At 47.9% G+C, this 25308-nt stretch overlaps 1 protein-coding gene across 2 annotated transcripts; it reads left to right on the top strand.

Annotated features, from left to right (window-relative positions):
- Window positions 1-175: 175 nt before the first annotated feature.
- LOC122486909 (zinc finger protein 709-like) lies at window positions 176-23014 on the top strand. 2 transcript variants are annotated; one of them, XR_006298269.1, is made up of 5 exons: window positions 176-351; window positions 16224-16350; window positions 16573-16630; window positions 17571-19790; window positions 22776-23014. XR_006298269.1 is itself a non-coding variant. In XM_043586636.1 (4 exons), the coding sequence occupies exons 1-4, from the start codon at window positions 349-351 to the stop codon at window positions 19306-19308; spliced, it is 1926 nt and encodes a 641-aa protein (XP_043442571.1). In that variant the 5' UTR covers window positions 176-348; the 3' UTR covers window positions 19309-20997. The 2 variants fall into 2 exon arrangements, 1 of the variants encoding a protein (XP_043442571.1); XM_043586636.1 differs by lacking the exon at window positions 22776-23014 and having other exon boundaries at window positions 17571-20997.
- The last annotated feature ends 2294 nt before the right edge of the window (window positions 23015-25308 follow it).

Genomic DNA, 25308 nt, shown 5'->3' with positions numbered 1-25308 from the left:
GTTCTGGGAGCGGACAGGCAGTTCAACGCTTTCACGCACAAGTTCCTGGATAGGGCGCCTCCAGGCCGGTGTTAGGCTCCGACACCTAACCTCCGGCGCCCGCTGTCACTCAGGCGTGAGGGGGCGAGGCCTTGAGAACTGTCCAATCAGGGGCGGCGGCGGCGCGGTGGGTGGGGCGCCGCTCCGCAACCACCCCGGACGTCCCTGCGCTTTTCAGCCTCCCTGGGGATCGCGGGTCGCCTGGATTTAAAGGTGCCACGTTGCTCAAGCCGCCGTTATTTCGCGCTGTGAGCTACACCGTGGGCAGTGCTCTAAGGACGGCCGCCGGGGGACCCAGGAAACCTAGAAATGGTGAGCGTGCCTCCTGGGGTCCAGAGCCGGGCGCTGAGGGGCCGGTTGGAACCGGCCGGAACCGGCTGTGGCGGGACCCCCGCGGTCATCTCCCGAGTCTGCGGACCCGAGTTGGCCGGCGGCGCCTGGGTCCCCTTCGGCTTGGGTGCTGGGCCGGTAGCGGGGACCCTGGCGTCCGGGCTGCCCCGTCCTGTGCACGGTGACTTCGGCCCCGGAGACCCTGGGCAGCTTTGCACCCGCAGCCGCGTCTCCTCCGATTGTGTGGTGACCACGGGGAGGGTCGTCAGGGGGACAATCGTGACTCCTTCGCGTTTGTGCGTGGGAGGAGCTGTGACCTGTGGGGTCCCCAGTCCCTCCTTTTCCCCAGGGCGGGCTCATTTTCTCCTGAGCGTTCCAGATGTTTGGGAAGCACGGTCTGAAGTCTGTGACTCTGTCCCCGCTACACGCCCCCAGCCTAGCTCTCCCTGGGGGAGGCAGTGAATACCTACATTTCTAGTTCCTTCCCGCCTTCCCTAACGCCAGTTTCCCTTTGCCAATTCACAGCATCATTATCAATCATTGGTTCTATGGGTGCATTTCAAACACCCAGCATTTTAGCTCATTATTTAGCCACAATCCGTGCATAGCTGTTTTTTAAAAGGCTAGTCTTCTGTGTGGATATTTGACTTGAGAGAAACGCCAAGAATAATCACCTGGAACTACTTTGTATGAAATCCTTGTGCCTCCACCCCCCCCCCCCCCAGGATCTTTCCTGGGCACAGACATCCTATGGGAAGTCCTTTGGGTGGCGGTTCCTCTTTGAAACTTTCCCGAGTGTTCTGTGCTGTGAGCACAGTTCCAGGTCAGCGCTGCCCCTCTCTGAGTAAGTTGCTTTTAGATTTTTTTTCACTTTATTTTAGTCTTAGTTTTTCAGTGTCTGAAAATTCATGTAATCAGCAGAGCTTGAAACTCAGTGTGAAGTATTTCCAAAGAGGCGCGAAAGAGGTAATTTCAGAAAAATAGCCCAGTACTACAGTTGCACGGCTTAAAAATTGTTTCCCTATTTTTCCTCCCAGCGCAGCTAGTAAGAGTCTGAGGTTTGTTCTTTTATTTGGGGTAAGTTCAAATGGATTTCCAGGGCTTGGATATGCAGACCAGAACTGTGATTCTTTTCCTTTTTAAAAAAAATTTTTTTTAACGTTTATTTATTTTTGAGACAGAGAGAGACAGAGCATGAACGGGGGAGGGGCAGAGAGAGAGGGAGACACAGAATCGGAAGCAGGCTCCAGGCCCCGAGCCATCAGCCCAGAGCCCGACGCGGGGCTCGAACTCACGGACCGCGAGATCGTGACCTGAGCCGAAGTCAGACGTGTAACCGACTGAGCCACCCAGGCGCCTCTCTTTTCCTTTTTTAAATGTTTATTTGTTTTTGAGAGAGAGAGAGAGAGAATGAGCGTGAGTGGGGGAGGGGCAGAGAGAGAGGGAGCCACAAGAATCCAAAGCAGGCTCCAGGCTCTTGAGTTGTCGGCACAGAGTCCGACACCGGGCTGGAACCCCCCAAATGCAGGATCATGACCGGAGCCGAAGCTGAATGCTTAACGGTCTGCGCCACCCAGGCGCCCCTGATTCTTAATCAGGTATGATTAAGAGTTTATAAAAACAATTACTTTCCGTGGAAATAATAATTAACACCTTTTCCCCCCTCCAGGAATGCAATAATTACTTGTGGGGGTTCTTGCTGACCTAGCAGAGTGCCTTCCAATTTTCTTCTCTCTTTTCCGCATAAACACTGGGTTTGAGTGATTTTTGCTGGCCTCTTCGAGCTGTGCTTTTGTGTGATTTAAATCGTCGGTGGTGTCAGGGGCGCCTGGGTGGCTCAGTCTGTTGAGGATGCGACTTCGGCTCAGGTCATGATCTCACAGTCCAGGAGTTAGAGCCCTGAGTCGGGCTCTGTGGGGACAGTTCAGAGCCCGGAGCCTGCTTCGGAGTCTGTGTCTCCCTCTCTCGCTTCCTCTCCCCCACTCACGCTCTGTCTCTCTGTCTCTCAAAAATTAATAAACATTAAAAAAATAAAATAAAATGTCAGTGGTGTCCAACCCAACTCCAAGGGGAAGCAGAAGCCTGAGGTCAGGGTCTCTAAGCTAAGACCCCCTTGTTAGATCCTTCCTTCCTTTCTTTCTTCATCTTTTTTTCTTTTTTTTTTTGTAAATAAACTGTAACCAACGTGGGGCTCGAACTTATGACCCCAAGATCAAAAGTCACAGACTATCAACTGAGCCAGACTGAGCCAGCCACGAGCACCTTAAGCTAAGACCCCCTTAAACCTGCAAAAGCAAGTACTTGAAAGCCCCCAGTTGTCCTTGGGGTCCCTCTCTCTGCAGGTGTCCTATTTGCTCACTGCCACTGTAGAAGGAGCCCTTTATTCTTTTTTTTTTTTTTTTAACGTTTATTTATTTTTGAGACAGAGAGAGACAGAGCATGAATGGGGGGGAGGGTCAGAGAGAGAGGGAGACACAGAATCGGAAGCAGGCTCCAGGCAGGCTCCAGGCTCCGAGCTGTCAGCACAGAGCCCGACGAGGGGCTCGAACTCGTGAACCACAAGATCATGACCTGAGCTGAAGTCGGACACTTAACCGACCAAGCCACCCAGGCGCCCCAGGAGCCCTTTATTCTGAGAGAAGCTGCAGGCTGGTGGAAATCTGGGATGGCACTCGGGGTGGGTGGGGTGACGAGGCAGTCGAGGCCTTTCTGGAGTTGTAGTTCTCACTGCCTTGGGCCTGTTCGTAGGCCTGATCTCGCACGCCCGCCCGGCGGAGGTGCGCTTCGTATAAATCACGTCCGTCGAGAAGTCTGTGAAAGTCCAGTTCTGTGTCCTGGAACCGGGTCAGTGAATGGGGAGGTCATCTGGGTCAGAACCTTAAACTGAACCCTGCTGAGTGTCCTCACTTGGGAGCCTGGAACCCTGAGGCAGGGAGAGGTTCCCTTTGCCCCGGGGAGGGGAGGGGAGGGGAAGGGAGGGGAGGGGAGGGGAGGGGAGGGTGTGCAGGGCTCCCTGAGCGCATTCCTGTGGCTGCTCGGGTGTCCCTCCCTTCTCTCCGAGGGGACTGACCCACTCCAGGGCTTCTGTCTCCACCGGGACAGTCTAGACGGAGGAACCTTCTGAAGGTGGCTTTCCTCGTGTCCTGTGGGACGCGGGCTGCTCGTCCCTGCTGAGTCCAGTTTCTTTCCTGGATTCCTTTATTGATGGAACAGCGCAGCCCTTGGGCCCCGGTTTCCCCCTGCACTTGGGCCCCTGAACTGTAAGCTGGTGGAGAGAGACGGTGTGAGGCAAGGTGGAAACTGCGGGAAACCCAAGTAGGATTTGTGTTCGGTTTTACTCAAGACAACCTCACGGCATCACTTCCATTCATGGTGGAACTCACGTTGCTTTTCATACCTTCCCAGAATTGAAAAAAAATTTTTTTAATGTTTATTTTTGAGAGAGAGAGAGTGAGACACACACACAGACTCTAAAGCAGGCTCTAGGCTCTGAGCTGTCAGCACAGAGTCCAAGGCGGGGCTTGAACTCCCAAACCTGGAGATCATGACCTGGGCCGAAGTCCCACGCTCAGTGGACTGAGCCACCCAGGTGCCCCCCTTCTCAGAATTTGTAAAGCCGGGCTGTGGAACAAGGCATGGAGTGGAAGTTTCTCGTCTAAGTCTCAAGCTGCGGGCCTCCAGGAGCAGCATAGTGAGTTATTGAAATAAGTTTGGATTAATTAAAGATGTTCTGTTTTCTAGCATCAGAGATGAATATGAACGCATCCGTGTTCATCATCTTTTTTTTTTTTTTTTTTGCCTTGGAGACTTTCCTTTCTGATTTTAGTTTTTTACGTGTTTATTTTGAGAGACAGAGAGAGAGAGAGAGTGATGAGAGCACAAGTGGGGGAGGAGCAGAGAGAAAGTGGGAGAGAGAGAATCCTAGGCAGGCTCTGCCCTGTCAGTGCAGACCCAGACGCTGGACTTGAACTCATGAACCATGACATAATGACCCGAGCGGAAACCAAGATGCTTAGCTGACTGAGCTACGCAGGTGCCCCTAGACTTGTCTTTTTCAAGAGCATTTGCATTGTACAGAAAACTTGATCGTAAAGTGCAGAGATTTCCCACATAACCCCTCTGTCTGGACACTCATATATTTATATATCATGATATATAAATATATACATATAGTTTTTAGCAGAGGTGGGTTTTTTTTTTTTAAGGTTTGTTTCCTTTTTTTAGGAATCTCTACACCCAACGAGGGGCTCGAACTCACGACCCTGAGATCAAGAGTTGCACACTTCTCCAGCCGAGCCAGCCGGGCGCCCCTGTCCTATATATTTTTTTTTTTATCTCCTATCACTCTGGTGCATTTGTTATTTTGATGAGCCAACTTTGGAGTAGTTTACAGTAGGGTTGACTCTTACACAATGTCAGGTCTTCAGCTAATATGAAAACACATGTCTTCATCATTTCTGCGTCGTACAGAATATTGTCATTGTCCTGAACATCTCACGTGCTCGCGCCCCCCTTGTTCATTCCCTAGCAACCGAGGATCTTCTATTGTCTTTCACGTTTATCTTTTCCAGAATGTCCTATGCTTGGAGCCAGACAGTGTTGTCATAGTGGCTTCTTTCACTTAGGAATAGGATTTTAAGTTTTCGCCATGTGGTTTTGGCTTGGGAATCTCATTTTTTTTTTTTTTTTGTAACTGAAGACTCTTTCATCCTGTGGATTTACCAGTGATTGTTTCTCCATTTGCCTGTATTTGGTGTGTTTGTTCGAGTAAACTAGTTGGGCTGGAACTCACAAGTTGATCTCAAGATCGAGTTAAGTGCTTTACCCACTGAGCCAGCCAGGCTCCCCATTCGCCTATGTTTTGTGCTGGGTCTTAGTACCGGTTGTGGTTGGACTGGCCCTTGTGGATGCTGTTATTATGACTGTAAGACTCCCTTTCAGCAGTAACCACCAGGAAACTTGGGGGGGGGGGAATTTATAATCAAAAGAGCTGGAAATTATACAGCGCACTGGGGGTCACACGTCCTCGTGTGTCACACACGTCCTCAGTAGAGAGAGACAACACCCAGGTTTGGGTTCTTATTTTATTGAGGTAAGGGTGGGGGTCTGTGATTTTACTGGCTCACACTCATGGGTGAATTTAAAACTTAAGAGCAGACATTTAAATCACAAGAGACACAACAAATGGTCCGAGTGGTCAGTTAGAATCAACCAAGATCTCCAAAACAAAGGAGGTGGTTTGGCTCTTTATCTAGTCACGTGGCCGGCAATGTGTTTATTCTAGATACTGTCTTTGAAGCGTATGCCTCTTTGAAGTGAATGCCCCAGCAAGCAAAGCTTAAGTCAGGCCCCTTGCATCGCAAAAAAGAAAAAAAAAAAACAACCCGAAACTGTCAGGGTTTACACTACAATCCACCCTTGTGATGCAGACGAATCAGAGTCGATGGTGAGGACATTAACTGCCTGGTTAGTTAATCTGCTGAAAGTCCAGGAGTAGGGTTTGTCCAAACCCAGAAAGTAGGTCGGATTATGGTAGCAAATTCTGTGATAGTTGAACGGGCAGTAGTCTGAAGTCCAGTCCATAACCGTTGTCCCAAATTTGAAGAGTCCCGCAATAAAACTAAATCTGTGAGGGGCGCCTGGGTGGCTCAGCGGGTTGTAAACATCCTACTTGGGCTCAGGTCCTGATCTCATGGTGCCGCTAGAATCTAATATTTATAAAGGTGTATGAAGGACTTAATTTTTCTCTGTATAGCCACCCCCATTTCTATCTAAGATAACCATGGTAAAACAAATTGGTTTGCAAATTGAGTCTAGTTTTAATAAATTTGGCCTGGTAATTTACATAAGTGCAGTAAGAATAGTGATTGACCACACAGTCTGCTTTGTTGGAACTTTTCATAAGGAATCTCAGGTTGGACTTTTTTTTTTTTTTTAATGTTTCTATTTATTTTTGAGACAGAGAGAGACAGAGCATGAGCTCAGAGGGGCAGAGAGAGAGGAAGACACAGAATCTGAAGCAGGCTCCAGGCTCTGAGCTATCGGCACAGAGCCCGACACGGGGCTTGAACTCACAGGCTGTGAGATCGTGACCTGAGCTGACGCCTAACCGACTGAGCCACTCAGGCGCCCCAGCTTGGACTTTTAAAAATTTCTTGTGGCTAGGAAGCCAAGCCAAGGACTTAACCATCAGACTTTGCCTGCAACACCTATTGGTTTGGGTTTAATTCCTCTGTTCTCGGGGTCCTCAAAATATCCTGAGGTTCCTGCACCTACAGAAAGTGACCTTCCCTAGTCACCTGGTAAGGCTGCTGGGAGCCCTATTAACTAGGTATCAGGCTTGATTTTTCCACGGGGCTTTATTGGCTCCATAAAGTCAGCCTTAGTTCCTTAAAAACCTGTCTGTTCATACTTGAATCTATGTGTGTCTCTGTTAAACATAACATTTCAGTCAAAGCCGTGGTAATACAACTAATGTTTTCAATTGTGTCCTTTTGCAAGGAGACTAGATTCTTACTGATTTTATGTAACTATATTATTATGCGACTGCGAATACTCATTAAAAGTTTCTGAATTCTGGGGGCGCCTGGGTGGCGCAGTCGGTTAAGCGTCCGACTTCAGCCAGGTCACGATCTCGCGGTCCGTGAGTTCGAGCCCCGCGTCGGGCTCTGGGCTGATGGCTCGGAGCCTGGAGCCTGTTTCGATTCTGTGTCTCCCTCTCTCTCTGCCCCTCCCCCATTCATGCTCTGTCTCTCTCTGTCCCCAAAATAAATAAACGTTGAAAAAAAAAGTTTCTGAATTCTGGAGAGATCAGGTAGGGAGGAAAAGTGATAGTTTCACCTTTGTTCACAAAGGTAGACTTTATCATAAATTGGTGTAAGTCATAGCTAGCTTAAGAGAAAGGGTTTTCTTAGATCTAGGAAGCAAAAGATTAAAGAGTCCGAAAATTTTAAGCAAAAAGTCATAAAAATTATCCTTATCAGTTCACTCAGTCCTATGCAATTTAATCCTTTCTCTTGATCTTTGGTTAGCAGTTTTATGGATGCGGTTTTTCCTGAGAGCACTGTAAATTCTTACCCAGTTCAGTGGAATGATCTGAAAGTTATCAGAAACCTGAATTCGAGAGGGCTTGTCATAGCCCTCTCCACGAATATCTCTGAATGTCACTCTCAAGAGCATCAGAGTAAAACACCTGTCTATTGAGTAACAAAGGACTTAAAATGGCCATGGTTAAAGATCCGATGAGAGTTCATCGGGAGGCCGTTGCCAGGACAATTTGTTTATTTCTGCGGCACGTAACATTCCAAGATAATAACTAGAATTACAAGTGATAACGTTATACCAGGACATAGGGGAGTCTCGGGAATTTCGTGCAATTTCTAGAACGCTTCTTTTAATAACATTCACCCATAACTTAATGACCTGAGAGTTTATCATCACTGATTCGACGGTGCCTCCCACGTAATTTAACATACCCCATGAAAAGCCTAATTCGTGTAGCCTCTCTTTGTTCCTTGGGTCGGCCAGCTGTCGCGGGCAGTTTTAGTTACCTGCTGGGGTGTTTACATTTCAAAGGCATGGTAAGATTTACATCTTCAGGGGACCGAGAAAGAAAACACAAGCTTTTTCCTAGGAGTTTCTTGCCTTTTGGGTGGTTTTGACCGTTCCAATCAAGATGTGGTAGTGCCATGCTGTGATTAGGGGGAGCGCCCTGCAAGGACTCCTTCTCTGGGCGTGGGTCAAATGGGGGCCTCTTCAGGGTAGGAAAAGCAGGGTTGGGGTCGAGGAATTAGTAAACCCATTGGACCTTCCCAGTTTCGCCTAGCAGGAGATGGGCTCATCTTAATGTTTTCCATTCCCCGGGAGCCTTAGCTGTGATCACTGTGATGTCACGATGGGCCTAGAGCCAGGCAGCAAATCTCCAAGTCTGGAAGGAGGTCCTAGTATAAGTTGGTAGCTCTGGGAGCCTTTGCCTTCCCAGTTCCCTCTTGCTCCTCGTTAGAGGCCCTGGTAATCCTCTCAGGGGGTTCCACTGGTGGCAGGGGCTGTATTTCTTGGTTCTGCCCTGTTCAGGGGAAAGTTGAGGGAGCTTAGGGTCTGTGGTATCTGGGCGGAAACAAGCCTAGAGGCCTGGATGGATCTTTAAGAAATTTAATGGATTGTAGGGTCTTGAGAGATACCAGCCGGTTGATGTATTTGGCAGCTGTGAGTGACAATTCAGAGCCTGTTCGAAACCATCAAAAACCCACAATTAGCCAATTGATTCCCCTCTCTCCTTCCTGCATAAAATCTTCAAGGAAGGTTTGATTTTTTTAGTTAAGGTATACTTTGTGTGTGTGTGTGTGTGTGTGTGTGTTTAATTAAAAAAACTTTTATTTATTTTTGAGAGAGACACGTGCGCGCGCACGCACACACACACACACACACACACACACACACAAAATCTGAGGGGGGGAGGGGCTGGGAGAGTGGGAGACACAGAATCGGAAGCCCGCTCCAGGCTCTGAGCTGTCAGCACAGAGCCTGACGCGGGTCCTGAAGTCATGAACCGTGAGATCATGGCCTGAGCTGAAGTCAGACGCTTAACCGACTGAACCACCCAGGTGTCCCTGTTACCAGACACTTTTGGATGATGGCACGGTGAGCCCTCGTAGTTAGCAATTTTCCTTTCCAGGGAGTCCCAAGAGACTTCTGGCTTGAGGTCTGCCTCCACTAGTGTGATATGCACAGGGTCTTTGAGAAAACCCCTTAGGCGAACCCTCTAGAGCCCGAGACCAGTCTCTCTGCATGCTGGTATGATAGCATTGAGGAACACCCAGGACGTGCCTTGGGCTTTTGCATTTATCAAGGAGCAGGTGTTTGTCCTCTGGGATCTTGGGTGCTTACACCGGATGTCGGTGACATTTATTTGTTGAAAAAAAATTTTAACATTTATTTTTTGAGAGGGAGACAGAGCATGAGCAGGGGAGGGGCAGAGAGAGAGGGAGACACAGAATCCCAAGCCGGCTCCAGGCTCTGAGCGGTCAGCACAGAGCCCGACGCGGGGCTCAAACTCTCGCACCGTGAGATCATGACCTGAGCCGAAGTGGGACGCTTAATTGACCGAGCCCCCCAGGCACCCCGGATGTTGATGACATTTATATCTGTCCTTTCATTTTTTTTTTTTTTTAAGCACCATCGTGCCCGGAATCGGACCCATATCCCATCGAGTCAGGTGTGAAGAGTGACACAGAGACCATTGGGCTTTGTTACATTTTTTTTTCCTCTGGTGGTGCCGTTGGTTTCTGGTTGCAAGGCTGCTTCACTCTTCTGAGTTCGGGCTTATAGTCCGGACATGAGTCACTGACTCTGTGGTCACAGGCGGAGTTCTCCCAGACTGCTCAAATGTGGGACTGTTTTCCTCATGCCTTTAGCCTTGAGCCTGCCCTTGGGATATGACAGTAGCCTTGTGATCGCAATTTCACCCTCCTTAGCTCTCCTTGCCTTGAGGTATGGAGGACCCTTATGCATGTTAATAGTCAATTAAGGCCTTTTGTTGGTGAATTTCAATTAAAAATTTTTTTTATTAAGTTTATTTATTTTGAGAGAAACAGAGCTTGAGCGGGAGAGGGGCAGAGAGGGAGACAGAATTCCAAGCAGGCTCCGCACTGTCAGCACAGAGCCCGACGCGGGGCTCGAACCCACGGACCGTGAGATCATGACCTGAGCCAAAGTCGGCCACCCACCCGACTGAGCCAGCCGGGCACCCCTCTTTGGTGAATTTAAAACACAAGAGCGGGCATTTCAAGTGGAGGAGGAGAAAAAACAAGCGGCCCAGATAGTTATTGAAATCAATCAAGATGTTTAACAAAAAAGGTGGCTCAGTGAGGGGCTGGGGCCTCATTCCTGCAGGCTGGCTGTGTGTTTATTTGAAATGGCCATCTTTGAAGTGAATGCCTTAGCAATCAAAGCTTAATTCAGGCCCTTGCATTACAACAAACCAACCAACCAAAAAACAATTGTCAGGGTTTACACCAGAGGCTGGTGATAACTCTTTTATTTGCAATTTTCCAAAGACCCAGCATTTTCAAATTGCTTTTGTTCTTTGACCTGCGTGTTCAGATCTATTTCCCATTTTTAATTGGGTTGTTCGTCTTCTACGAGTTTTAAGAGTTCTTTGGATATTTTAGATACCAGTCCTTTATCAGGTAAGTGATTTATAAAGATTTTCTGCCAGTCTGTGGCTTGTGTTTTCATCTCCTTAATTAACACTGTCTTTCTCTGGGCAGGAGTTCTTCATCTTGATGAAAACATATTTATTTTTTCTTTCTTGGATCTTGCTTTCGTCATTGTGTCCCCAAAGCAATCACCAAACCCAGGGCCGCCTAGATTTTCTCCTCTGTTCTCTTTTAGGAGTTTTGTAGTTTAACATTTTACACTAAATCTATGATCCTTCACCCCTACCCCCACCCACCTTGCTGCCAGGCCCCGACTCACACGTATTAGACTCCTTGGTCCCTGTTTCAAGACTGGTCCAGTGGGTGGTCGACATCACCACTGACCCTGTGTGCTCACTTTGCTGCACTTTGGTCACAGCGTCGCGGTGCTTGGGCCCCCCCCCCCCGCCCCCTCACCAAGTCCCTGGGATAGTCCAAGCCCATGCATGCCCCCCGTCACGCTCCGTAGCCGGGGGCAGGGCTACGATCCCTTGTTTAATTTTTGTGAGAGGTGTAAAATCTGTGTACGGATTCTTTGTGTGTATGTTTATGGATGTCTAGTCCTTCCTGCACTATTAACTCTAAAGGCTACATTTTCTCTTGAATTGCCTTTAGTCCTTTCTCAAAGATGAGTTCTGTATTCTTGTGTGGATCTTTAGAAAGTGAAGGGTGCCTGGTTGGCTCAGTCGATTCAGTGTCTGACTCTTGATTTCAGCTCAGGTCATGATCTCACCGCTCGTGGGTTCAAGCCCTACATCGGGCTCCTTGCTGACAGTGCGGAGCCTGCTTACGATCCTCTCTCTCTGCCCCTCCCGTGTGCTTGCGCGCGCGCGCTCTCTCTCTCTCTCTCTCTCTCAAAATAAGTAAATAAACTTAAAAAAAAAGTAGTAATTGGCTTTTGTAAATTAACATTTTGTCCTTCAGCTTTCCTTACACTCTCGGTATAGTTGACCTTTTAACACAGGTTTGAACTCTGTGGGTACGCGGGTGTAAAAAAAATTTTAAGGAGATGATAGCAAAAGCCACAAGGTATTTTTTATTTAAAAAATTTTTTTAATGTTTGTTTATTTTTGAGAGAGACAGGATGTGAGCTGGGGCGGGGCAGAGAGAGAGAGAGAGAGGGAGACACAGAACCCAAAGGAGGCTCCTGGCTCCCAAGCTGTCAGCACAGAGCCTGATACGGGGTTCGAACTCATGGACCATGACATCATGACCTGAACCGAAGTCAGACGCTTAACGGACTGAGCCACGCAGGCGCCCCGACAAGGCATTTATTTACAGCTACCCCCGCCCCCACCCCCCGGCCGGCCTTCCCTGGACTGAATCAAAAGTGACGGGCCCAGAGGTAGTGCTTGCTGCCTCCTGAGTACCCGTGGAGGTGCTGGCACGGGGCAGGGCTGCAGGTCGCCCGTGTACTGACGGGGTGGTCAGGTGGCGTGTCTCGTGCTGGTCTTGAGGAGGCCGGGCTGAAGTGGGGAAACTCATCAGCGATGCACAAGGAGGCCACACCCACTGAGTCCTATGCAAGCAGGTTGGCCTCTGGCGCTGCATTTGGGTCCCTCCCAGGCCAGAGGGGACGGCACCCCAGTCCTCCTGGAGGTGGGAGCGCTTAGGTGTGGCCACAGCTGCTGAGGGGCGTGGGCCTGGGGTGCAGCTCCCAGCGGGCGAGGCAGCTCCACCAGCCTCCAGGCTGCTGTCGCCACCCTGAGGCCTGGCCGAGCTGAAGCTACCAGGCGATGGACCGTGGCCATCCTGGGGCCAGGCCTGCAGCCATTACCCACCGCACCCGGGGCCTGATCCAGCCTGGCTGGGCCTACCTATGGGTAGATTTTTTTCAATCAACATTTCCTTATAATTTCATTAATGTTTTCTTTAGCTTACTTTACTGGAAGAATCTAGGGCACGTAACCTACAAAATACGTGTTAATCGGCTTTTATGTTGTCCTTAAAGATCCCGGTCAACAGTAGGCTGTCCATAGTTATAGGCGGCCAAAAGATGTACCCAGATATTTGACTGCCCAACGGTTTGGTGCCCCTAACTCCCAAGTTGTTCAAGGGTCAGCTGGAGTTGGAAGGGATTTTCTTGTCATTTGGGACTATGCGATTTGCTCCACAGACAGTCTTGTCTTTTGCCGCAAAGACCATTTTATTTCTAGCTTCCCAACCTGCATACTGTTTTTTTTTTTTTTTTTTTTTTTTTTTTTCCCCTGTTTGGGTTTTACTGCATTAGTTAAGAATTCTAGTACAAGGTTGACCAGGACTGGGGAGAGGGGACATCCTGGCCTTCTTCCTGATGTTACCAGAAAGCATTTAGTTCTTTCGGGGTAGTGCACGTATATTAAATAAAAGCCCAGTTGATGTGTAGAGAGGTAGGTGTGGGCACAGGGGAAGGAAGCATCCTCCTCTCCAATGATTTGGTCTCCGTCTTTAGGGAGCTTATTATCTACGTACTTGGGTTTGACCTACTGTGCTACAGTGGGAAAGGTATGTCTCTTAGTTCCTAGCAAAAACCTCTTGAAGCCCTTGGAATTACCTAAGTGATAAGGGGGTGATCGTGTCTTTTTTTTTTTTTTTTAATTAAAAAAAAATTTTTCTTTAACATTTATTTATTTTTGAGACAGAGACAGAGCATGAACGGGGGAGGGTCAGAGAGAGAGGGAGACACAGAATCCGAAACAGGCTCCAGGCTCTGAGCAGTCAGCACAGAGCCCGATGCGGGGCTTGAACTCACGGACCGTGAGAGCATGACCTGAGCTGAAGTCGGACGCTTCACCGACTGAGCCACCCAGGCGCCCCGATCGTGTCTTTTAAAAACATTTTTTTTAAGTGTTTATCTTTGAAAGAGAAGAGTACGAGCCGGGGAGGAGCAGAGAGAGAGAGGGAGACTGAGGATCTGCAGTGGGCTCCGTGCTGACAGCAGAGAGCCCCCTGCGGGCCTCGAACTCATGAACTGTGATATCATGACCGGAGCTGAAGTCAGATGCTCAACAGACTGAGCCACTCAGGTGCCGCCCCTTTATATATATATATATATATATATATAATGTGTATATATATATATAATGTATATATATATTACATATATATAATGTGTGTGTGTGTGTATATATATATATATATATAATGTAAATATAAATATATACTGCTACTACATAGCAGGGTGAGGGTTGAACACACCATGAACACCAAGCCTTGATTAAGGGCTTGGGACTTTGAGCCCCAACTCCCAGCATCTGGAGAGAGAAGACAGGCTGTGGAGAGTGAGTTGATCACCAGTGGCCAGAGATTTCATAAATTGTGTCCATTGAATGAAATCTCCACGAAAACCCTTGAAGACCCAATTCGGGGGGTGTCCAGGTGGGTGAACACCTACATCCAGGTGCTAGAAGGTTGGCGTGTCCGGAGAGGAGGGGGCAGCTCTGCAAAACCCCCTCCCCCCCCCACTCCCCTTAGGCATATGACCACCTGACTTGGCATCACTACCTCTTGTCTGTGTCATGTAAGTTACCGTACATGATGGCACATGGAGGGGATCCAAATGTGTGGGCGGCCGAGCAGAAGTGTCACAGCCAGCGTCCGAAGTAGGGGCAGTGTGTGGGACTGAACTCTTCACCTGTGGAGTCTGATGTGGACCCTGGGTGTTAGTGTTGTAAGTGATTTGAAGTGTTAGACACCCATTTGGTGACATAGAATTGGAGAAGTGGTGTTGGGACAGACATCACATATTTGGTGTCACGAGGGGGAAAAAAACCTCATCATCCTCAGAAGAAGCACTCCACCTTCTGGAGGTGATAAGGCTAGAAGGGACTTAAGTTGGCTGTTTCCCTCCTCCCAGGTCGAATAGGCCTTGGGACGGTCCTGGTCCCTTATACTCTTGTGAAATAGATTGTCTTGAGGATGGGCCTTGTTGAGAAGCATAGAATATTATGGACCTTTTTCCCTTTTTTTTTTTTTTTTTAAAGTAGGCTTTACGCCCACTTGGGGCTTAAACTCACCACCCTGAGATCAAGACCTTAGCTGAGATCAAGAGTCAGACAGTTAACTGTCTGAGCCACCCAGGTGCCCCTGGACATATCTTCAAATGACTACTTTTTATCTCTGTAATTTGAGAGAGAGGAAAACACAGAATCCGAAGCAGGCTCCAGACTCCGGGCTCTGAGCTGTCAGCACAGAGCCCGACACGGGGCTCGAACTCACAAACCGGGAGATCATGACCTGAGCTGAAGTCAGGTGCTTCACTGACTGAGCCACACAGGCGCCACTCTAAGGCTTTCTAAGCCGTCTCCGGCTTCCTAATGTTCATTCTCTTCTGCACACTAGATAATAGGACTTTTTATGAACGTGCTCTGCCGTTCCATGGTGGAGAGAATAATTATGACTGACCAGTTCATTACTGGTCATGACGCACCTCATTACTCCCTGAGAAATGTGCCTCATTTGCTGTCACTCTACTGAATCCGTCCCTTCTGGCATTAGAATTGCTGTGGGTGGGACATTTTCGCTGTTCCCTAGACATGATCATCATTGAATTACTGATCTCTTTCACGGACCAGCATTTAGGGGAATTAATCCGTTGAGGGATTCCTGTGCTTGGATAGACTGTTGTCCTGCCTTCCCAACAGAGGAACTCGGAAATGAGAGAAGTTGGGAGGAAAGCCTCTCAAATGGCTGGTTGGGTATCCGTTGCACCAGGAATCAGAAAAAGGGGATTTGATGAGATTTTTGGACTCTGTGTCATATCCCGAACACACACATCTTCAGTACTGGTGTGGAATTCAGCGAAGTCCCTTGCAAACTCCAGGCCTTAACATGTTCCTCAAGGTCACAAGGCCCTGGTCAGTTATGATTCTGTCAGAAAATCTCTTCTGGTCTGTGTGCCTTTGTGTCCTAAAAATTAACGGGAGGCAACTCTGAGACTCGTTAGTATGTGGATTTTGGGGATGTCTAAGTTGTCACGTCTTTTCCTCCCGTCTCAGTTGAGTCCTCCGAATATCATCCTGGTCCGTGAAATGAGGCAGAGCACGGAAGGCAAAACTGATTTCCGTGGTAAATGTTATACAAATGAGAATTGTACTCTTCTATGAGAGTATTGTTGTTCATCTAGCTGGATATGACTGCAACGGTCTGCAGGACGTTAGGACATTATGGCCAGCTGGATCTTTCGATAGTTTGGATCCTCCTGGCTCCTCATGTTTGGGGATGGGAATAGGAGAAAAAGCTTCCTTTTTTTTTTTTTTTTTTTCCTGTTTTTGTTCATAAAACATCGTGCACTTATGACCCCAGGCTTCATGGAGCAGTACCTGATGTGGTTATTTAAGGAGATGAAAGTTTTTCTCACAAAGAATTGATGGTCTTAAGATGGAAATATTTCTTCCGATTCTGTAGCGTTTCTCCAAGGTGTTCTGTTCCCTGACAGTAGAGAGCAATGGAAGATTTGAAGTGATCACCGTAAAAATGTAGCAGTAAATTCCGTGTGTTCGTGATGCTGTTACATTCATGAGGACGTGAGTGTGGCCAGAGAGGAGGAGTCTGAGAACCAAGTCGTAGAATAAACGTTGAGAAGTCAGGGTCGTATGTGAATTTCTTACGAATTGAGTATAGATCGCCAGTTCTGCCCGTCTTACCCATCCCCCTGTACACATGTGTGGGATGTTTTAGGACTCAGTGGCCTTTGAGGATGTGACTGTGAACTTCACCCTGGAGGAGTGGGCTCTTCTGAATCCTTCCCAGAAGAAACTCTACAGAGATGTGATGCAGGAAACCTTCAGGAACCTGGCCTCAGTAGGTAGGGATGACGATATTCTTATTTGCTTGGTCAATATTTTTATTCACTTAATCAACTAGGGAGCCAGTGTTGCTTGTTTATCGGTGCTGTTTCGAGAGGTTAAGTGCGGAAAGCAAATACGTTGGTAAATGAAGCAGCCATGGTGACGGTTCATCAGGGACGTAGAAACTAAAATAATTTTAGTATTTTTTTATAATTGATTTTTCCTGGTCTGCGTTGTAGGAGACAAATGGGAAGATCGTAACAGTAAAAGTCTGTATGAACATGAGACAAATCGAAGGTGAGTCCCACTCATATGAGAGCAGTGTCCCTGGGGGTGCCTGGCCAACTCTGTTAGTAGAGAGCATGCAACTCTTTTATGTTATTTTTTTTTAACATTTTTTTTTAACGTTTTATTTATTTTTGAGACAGAGAGAGACAGAGCATGAATGGGGGAGGGGCAGAGAGAGAGGGAGACACAGAATCGGAAGCAGGCTCCAGGCTCCGAGCCATCAGCCCAGAGCCCGACGTGGGGCTCGAACTCACGGACCGTGAGATCGTGACCTGAGCTGAAGTCGGACGCCTAACCGACTGAGCCACTCAGGCGCCCCTCTTTTATGTTATTTTTAAAAAAAACTGTTTAATGTTTATTTTTGAGAGAGAGAGAGAGAGAGAGGTGCGGGGAAGGGCAGAGAAAAAGAGGGAGACACAGAATCCGGAGCAAGCTGCAGGCTCATGAACTGGGAGACCTTGACCTGAGCCGAAGTCAGACGCCCAACTGACTGAGCCACCCAGGTGCCCACCCCCCACCTTTTTAATGTTTACTTAAAAGTAAATAAATAAAATAAAAAGAGAGTGTCCCATGAGAGCATCTTTGTCATGAAATTAAAACGAACAAGCAAATAAAACAAATCAGACCAGTTTTCAAGTCTGTTCGTTTTTCGGATATTTTCATCAAGAATTTTTGCCGTAATGTGACCTAGATGTTCAACGTGTGAAAAATCGTACACGTCGAAAAATGTCTTCAGAAACCCCGTTGATGACCATCCCTTTTGATAAGAGCTGCGATCGAGTCCTCTCGCAGAATGCCTAGCACACGTTCGCTTCCAGACGACCGGCGCGCAACACATACACGGTGTTTTTGGGAAAATGGCGGAAAAAAAAAGTCTCGTTGCAATAATAACAGTGAATACGAAATTCCTCATAAACCGTTAATAACCTGCTTCTCCTTTCTCCGGCAGGCGCGTGGTAGAGAGTCCCTGTCAAAGTAAAGAAGGTAGTCAGCGCGGAGACCCCCGCCGCCAGAATCCAAGTCCTAAGCAGATAAAGAAGATTTCTACCGGAATCAAACTCCGTAAATGCAGTTTCTGTGGACAGGTGTTCAGGCATCATTCATCCTTTAGCAGGCACATGCTCTCCCACACTGGCCACAAACTGTACCAGTACCAGGAATACGAAGAGAAGCCTTATAAGTGTAAGGAGTGTGGGAAGGCCTTCAAACATCGCCAGTCCATCCGCGTGCACGTCAGGACTCACACCGGCGAGAAACCTTACAAGTGCCAGCACTGTGGGAAAGCCTTCAAGCACTGCCAGTCCATTCGCAAGCATGAAAGGATCCACACGGGCGAGAAGCCCTACGCGTGCAAACAGTGCGGAGAAACGTTCCGGTACCGCCACAACTTCCAGAAACACGAGCGGACGCACACCGGAGAGCAGCCCTACAGGTGTAAGCACTGTGGGAAAGCCCTCAGTTGTCTCAGCTACTGCCGGGTTCACGAGCGAACTCACACCGGCGAGAAACCGTACGAGTGTAAGCAATGTGGGAAAGCCTTCAGTTACGCCAGTTACATCCGAATACACGAGAGAACTCACACCGGAGAGAAGCCTTATGAGTGCAAGAAGTGTGGGAAAGCCTTTAGTTGCCCAAATTACTTTCGAAAACATGAGAAAACGCACAGCGGGGAGAAACCCTACGAGTGTAAGCAGTGCGGTAAAGGCTTCAGCTGCCCCAGGTCCTTCCGCAGTCACGAAAAGAGACACCGGGGCGAGAAGCCGTACGAATGTAAGGTATGCGGTAAAACCTACAGCTGCCCCGTATACTTTCGAAACCATGAAAGGAGACACAGCGGGGAGAAGTCCTATGAATGCAAAATCTGCGGGAAGTCCTTCAGTTGTCCCAAGTATTTTCGAAAACACGAGAGAAGTCACACGGGCGAGGAACCCTGTGAATGTAACGACTGTGAGAACGCTCCCGTGAGTCCTCTCGCGATATTTCAAAGGCACGTGATGAAGGCCACCGGAGATGGACCTTACAAGTGTAAGGAGTGCGGGAAGGTCTTCGACTGCCCCAATTACTTTCGGTGTCACGAAAAGATCCACAGTGGAGAAAAGCCATACGGATGTAAGGAATGTGGCAAAGCCTTCAGTTCCTCCATGTCCCTTCAAAACCACGAAAGAAGTCATAGTAGGAAAAAACCTCATGAATGTAAGGAATGTGGCAAAGCCTTCAGTTTTCCCTGTTCCCTCCAGAAACACGAAAGAAGTCACACCGGGGAGAAACCCTATGAATGTAAACAGTGTGGGAAAGCCTTCACTTACCTCAGTTCTATGCAAAAACACGAAAGAACTCACAGTGGAGAGAAGCCGTATGAATGTAAGCAGTGTGGGAAAGCCTTCATTTATCTCAGTTCTATGCAAAAGCACGAGAGGACCCATAGTGGAGAGAAGCCGTATGAATGTAAGCAGTGTGGGAAAGCCTTCATCACTCTCTCAAACGTTCAAAGGCACATGATAAAGCACACCGGAGATGGACCTTGTAAATGTAAGGAGTGTGGGAAGGCCTTCGATTGTCCGAGTTCGTTGCGAACACACGAACGGACTCACACCGGGGAGAAACCCTATCAGTGTAAACATTGTGGTAAAGCCTTTACTCGTCCCAGTTCTCTACGAAACCACGAGAGAACTCATAGCGGAGCGTAGCCGTATGAATGTAAGGAGTGTGCGAAAGCCTTCGGTTCCAGTTCTTTCTGAATACACGAGATCACTCACGCTGGAGAGAAACGCTCTGCGCACAAACAATACGGTCCGGTCCTACTCGCTGTTACCTTCATATACACACACGGAACTCCTACTAGAGAGAAACCGAGCGGAAGGAAAGTGGCGAAAGCCTGCCTTTATCACAGTCTTTCGAGGACGCACGGGTGCACGCCGGGGAGAAACCGTATGAATGTAAGGGACGTGGGAAGGCCATCCGTGCATGTCCGTGAGAAGCCACAGAAGAACCCACACCGGAGAGGGTAGTCTTGAATGTAAACATTGTAGGAAAATTCACTTGCCCCACCTCCTTGCAAAGCCACAAGAGAATGTATAATGGATAGATACTTTATAAAGGAACACCTTCTGATTTTAACAAATGTTTTCAAACTCCTTTGAAAACTGCACTGGAAGGAAATCCCCTTTTTGTAAGTAATATGGGTAAGCCTGGTGCAAATTAATCAGTGTATGACCCTCCCCCAAATTCACAACACGAAAGAAACGTTATTAACAGTATACATAATATTGTCTTCATCAGCGGCTTTTTTGTCTCCAGTTTTATTGGGAAAAGTTAACATATTACTGCATAAGTTTAAGGCATGTAGCCTGATGGTGTGATTTACATATTTTGTGGAAAAGGTACAATAGCTCGTTTTTGTTTTGTTTAACGTTTATTTATTTTTGAGAGAGAGAGACAGAGAGAGAGAGAGAGAGAGGGAGCTACAGAATCCGAAGCAGGCTCCAGGCTTCGAGCTGTCAGCACAGAGCCTGATGCGGGGCTCAAACTCACAAACTGTGAGATCATGACCTGAGCCAAAGTCGGACGCCCAACCAACTGAGCCACCCAGGGGGCCCCCCTTTTGTTTTTTATTTTGAAATTTATTTATTTTGCCTGAGAGTGGGTGAGGGGAAGGGAGAGAGAGAAAATCTCAAGCAAGCTCTGCACTGACAGTGGGCTCGAACTCACAAACCATGAGATCGTGACCTGAGCCGAAGTCAGATGCTTAACCGACTGAGCCACCCAGGCGCCCCTACAGTGGCTCATTCTTAAAGTAATTCTCTGTAGTTTGGATTTCTACTTTGGTTTTGCAAGTAAACATTGAGGTGGGAAAATACTACAGGTACTCACGAAGCAGCAGATTCTGAGTTTAACAGGTAAAATTTTCCACTCGGTAAAAGGCTAGTGTTTCTATTTGGACGACTTGTATCCGTGGACGAACCGAAGTCTATTGCCAATGTGCAAGTAGGTTTAATTTTTACATAATTTTTTCCTTTTTCTGTAAGGATAGGGCGATTGAGTAATGACGTGTTATCCTTAAAAATAAACTGCCAGTTCTTCAGCAAAAATGAGTTTCGCAGCAATAGAGAAGCGCAGTCCCGGACAAGGAAGCCATGCGTGGCCATGGCCATCGGCAACCGGAGGACAAAGGAGAGGAGTGCTCCTCCTATAGAAGAAAGCGGGGGACTTGGGAGGGGCTGTTGTGAACACAAGTTTGATCGGAGCACAGCGGGGCTTCAAAATACAGCGGCTTTTCATTGGCCGAGTCGTGACTGTGTCATTGGCCGGCCTGTTGTGGGGTGAGGAGGAACCCTTTCTTCTCCTGCAGAGGTAATAAAGTAGTCGCCAACGTGGTATTTCAGGGTACGTCCCGTCCCGTTGAGTGCGCACCTGAGGAGCCATAGGGCTGGGAACTTCTGCTGAGCTCCTGCCTCCTGACATTTTCAACAGGTTTCCTTTTGTCAACTTTTACATTTCTTCCTTTGGTCGAGATCTCTCTTTGAACGCGTTGCTGCTGAAGAGTCAGGCTTTCCACGTTGAGTGGTTTTCTCTTTCAGGGCCTCCATTAGAAAGAAAGCACAGAGCTGTTCGACCCCCGTTAGCCACATTTGAGTAACTGGGTTAGAGGGAGAACTCCTAGGCATTTCCCAACCAAGGTCTGTGTCTTCTCAAGGTCAGAGGTGTTGGAGATCATCTCGGGAGGGTTGAGGCAGCATCACCTTATTGGGTACATTTTTTTTTTTTAATTAATGTTTATTTTTGAAGGAGAGACAGAGCATGAGCGGGGGAGGGGCAGAGAGGGGGGGAGACACAGAATCCGAAGCAGGCTCCGGGCTCCGAGCTGTCGGCACAGACCCCGACGCGGGGCTCGAACTCACAAACTGCGAGATCATGACCTGAGCCGAAGTCGGCCGCTCAACCGACTGAACCACCCAGGCGCCCCAGTTGGGTGCACTGTCCAACTTAGTTGGACAACTGAGTTGGTCCAACTTAGAGGAGGAAGGTGCACTCGCTGAATGCAGACCTTCGAGTCCGGTATCCCTCTTGGAAGTCGCTGTGTAAATTAGCCATAGGTGAAGAATGAGAAAATATTGCAAAAACACGTGGTTATAATCAACCACCTGCATTTGGGAAGATACATACAGTACAGGCATAAATATGAAGCAACAGCTGATGAGTTTTTTGTAGAACAAACCTTCAAAGGCTTTTTAAAGAGGGTTCTCTCGGGGCGCCTGGGTGGCGCAGTCGGTTAAGCGTCCGACTTCAGCCAGGTCATGATCTCGCGGCCCGTGAGTTCGAGCCCCGCGTCGGGCTCTGGGCTGATGGCTCGGAGCCTGGAGCCTGTTTCCGATTCTGTGTCTCCCTCTCTCTCTGCCCCTCCCCCATTCGTGCTCTGTCTCTCTCTGTCCCAAAATAAATAAACGTTGAAAAAAAAATTAAAAAAAAAAAAAGAGTGTTCTCTCAAAAGAGCTGTTGGTGACCAAATGGATTACATCCTGTAAGGTCGCTAATTCAGAGATGGTGAATTTGGAGGAGAATCCAGTCAGTTACCCTTTCCGATGAAAGAAAGACTTGTGAATTTTGATTCTTCTTCTTCTTCTTTTTTTTTTTTAATTCTTTTAATGTTTATTTTTGAGAGAGAAAGCGCAAGCAGGGGAAGGGCAGAGAGGGAGAGGGAGACAGAGGATCCAAAGCGGGCTCCGTGCTGACAGCAGCATGCCCGGCATGGGGCTCGAACTCGGGAACTGTGAGGCCATGACCTGAGCTGAAGCCAGACGCTCAACCGACCGAGCCACCCGGGCGCCCCTGAATTTTGAACCTTCTAACGCTTCACAAAAAGGGATTGAAAAATTAATTTCTCACAGGGTCACGGTCAGGCTATTTCTGAAAGGTCACAATCAAAAGAAGCGATTGCCCCCTTTGTGGAAGGGTTTGGGAAATGCAGGCAAGGGCTTTGTGTTTCCACAGGACGGGGAGAAGAAGCAACAATGAGAAAAAGGTGTGTTGGCCTAGTCTGGATCTCTTGGGAAAGCTTGTGTGGTCAGATGTTGGCCCCTTCAATTCTGGGAAATCCTTACCTTCCGTTCGCCACGGAGCGAGCAGGTCCAGTCAGGGTGTGGTGCTTTCTCGACAGGTATCCTGCGAATCCGAGAGTCTCTTCCTGAAGTTGGGCCGCCCGAGGGTTGGTTAGCCGTTCCTGAAAAGGACCTTTCCAACGAGGTTGAAGAGTCTGGAGTTATCTCCTCCAACACACAGAACCTCCGCGTTGCAAGGTTTAATGCTTAAGGTTGTCATCTCTCAGAAGTGCGGCGTAGAAAGATTGTACTTACCAAGGCATGGTTATTTTTTAATAAAAGCGATTAGGCCTTTTCACCTAAGTATATCTCTTTTTATCAGCTGTGGGCCCGAGGAGGCAGGGGCCAAGTGCATTGGACGTCCTGTGACCGATTCAAAGGGTGAGAGTCCGTGAGTTCCAGAGAGAGCGGATCTATCAGCCTATCAACTATTGTTGGCAGTGTTATCAGCCCTGGTATTTGGAAGGGTGTCTACAGATCTGCCTACTGAGTCTTAATAGTGTCCTTAGCGTGTTCCACTAACCCTCCAGATGGAGGATGGTAAACGTCGCGACAGTTGTCGCTTGTGGAAGCACCTGACTGTTAAAATTGGTTCCCTGATTGCTGTGAAGTTCAAGAGGGCTTCCTCAGGTAGGATCGTCTGTCACAGAATTTCAGTGACGGTGAAAGCATTGGCCTGTCCCTAGGGGAGAGTCTCAGACGAGAGAAAGTACACAAACCATGCCTAAAGCGCATTTACACCTACGTTACGGGAAAGTTGTATGAACTAAATTTGCGCCAACTGGTTTCCCTGGGTTATACGTTGAACGGTACGGGTAAGCGGGGTAGGCAGTTTTCATGGTCCTGTTAACATTTTCCCACCGGTATTTGTTCATGAGTGCTCTCATCTCGTCAGTAGACCCATCGTTTAATACACGTGCAGCGGTAAGTAGTGGGGATTTTAGAATTTCTGGGGAGACTGAGTGGTTTTTTGGCCCAAACCAGAGTTCTTTTATCAGACCAACAATTATTAGATTTCTGATTTTCTTTTTTTTTCCTGGGGCCAATGTTGGGTGTCTCTGTTTAACTTTTCTGATTATCATTTGGGAGAATCTCCCTTTGGAACATGATGCAGGTTTGAGTATTGCTTTCCTAGAGCAGCATTTTTGGGGGGGCAGTATTAGCAAGGTGGTTTCCTTTGGCCTCCAGGGAGTTGAATCCGGAATGCCCGGGAACCTTAATAATTGCCATAGTAGCTGGCTAATATGTGGCATCTAATAAATTTGGGGTATAGACATTTTTAGTTTTTTTATTGGAGGTAGGGACACCTCGTCGCCCTAGTATTGCAAGGTCATGAGCTATCCCAAGGGCATACTGACTATGTATAAATGTGCTTTTACCCTTGGATAAGGTACAAGCTCATGTAAGGGCTTCTATAACTCAGCCTATTTGGCTGGAATAGCCAAAGGTAAAGGTGCTGCCTCAGTGGCTTCAAAAGGAGTTCTGTGGGGCGCCTGGGTGGCTCAGTTGGTTAAGTGTCCAGCTTCAGCTTAGCTCATGATCTCAGTTTGTGAGTTCAAGCCCCGCGTTGGGCTCTGTACTGATAGCTCAGAGCCTGGAGCCTGTTTCCGATTCTGTGTTTCCCTCTACTCACGTTCTGTCTCTCTCTCTCTCAAAAATAAACATTAAAAAGTTTTTTTAAAAAGTTTTGTTTGGTTTCTTTAATGATTATTTTCTTCTATTAAGAGAGGGAGAGAGACTCCCAAGCAGGCTTGGGGCTGCCAAGACGGAACCCGATGCGGGGCTCGATCCCACAAACTCTGAGATCATGACCTGAGCCAAAACCAAGAGTCAGACCCTTAACCCACTGAGCCACCCAGGCGCCCCCAAAAGGTGTTGTAATAGTATACCCAGCACAGTTGTTTCATCTTTTAAATAGGAACCATCAGTAAATCACAAAAAATGTGCATTCGTTAGAGGAGTTTCCTGTACCTTTTTGTACGTGGAGTCAAAAGGTAATTTGTCCAAATGTAGTCCTTGTTTTGAGATCAGATCCCTAAATATCAAACTTGAATGAGCAAACTGCAAGTTTTCTGGGAGGCTTTATGTTTCTTTAAGGCGAGAAGTTTTTGTTCAAGTAGGCTTCATGCCCAGCACGGAGCCCAGTTCTGGGCTCGAACTCACGGTCTGGGATCAGGAGTTGGGCACTTAACCAGCTGAGCACCAAGGCAGCCCTTTAAGGCCACACGGCTTAACACAGGAGTGCTGTCTGTCCTGTGAAAGGGGAGCAGAGAAGCTAAGCCGTCTCCATTAGTCAGAAAGTAGAGCCTGTCGACAACTTTATATCCTCCAAATCCGCCTAGAAGGTTTATGAAAGGTTAAGAGAGACTATGAAACCCTGAGGCATGACTGACTGGATGTATTTCAGTTCTCAAGAGAAAGCAAAAAAAGATACTGGCTCTCTGTATCACCTGTAATACTAAAAATACCCTGCACAGACGGATTCCAGTGAAAATCAGCTTTCGTTGGGGAGGGCCGTCAGGAACATATACGGGAGTTAGGGACCATGGAGGGCTGAAGGATAAAGATGTTACTACTAACACAGGGGACAAT

The sequence above is a fragment of the Prionailurus bengalensis genome, chromosome A2, assembly GCF_016509475.1.
Source record: "Prionailurus bengalensis isolate Pbe53 chromosome A2, Fcat_Pben_1.1_paternal_pri, whole genome shotgun sequence".
NCBI lineage: Eukaryota > Metazoa > Chordata > Mammalia > Carnivora > Felidae > Prionailurus > Prionailurus bengalensis.
This window is presented reverse-complemented; position numbering and strand designations above follow the sequence as displayed.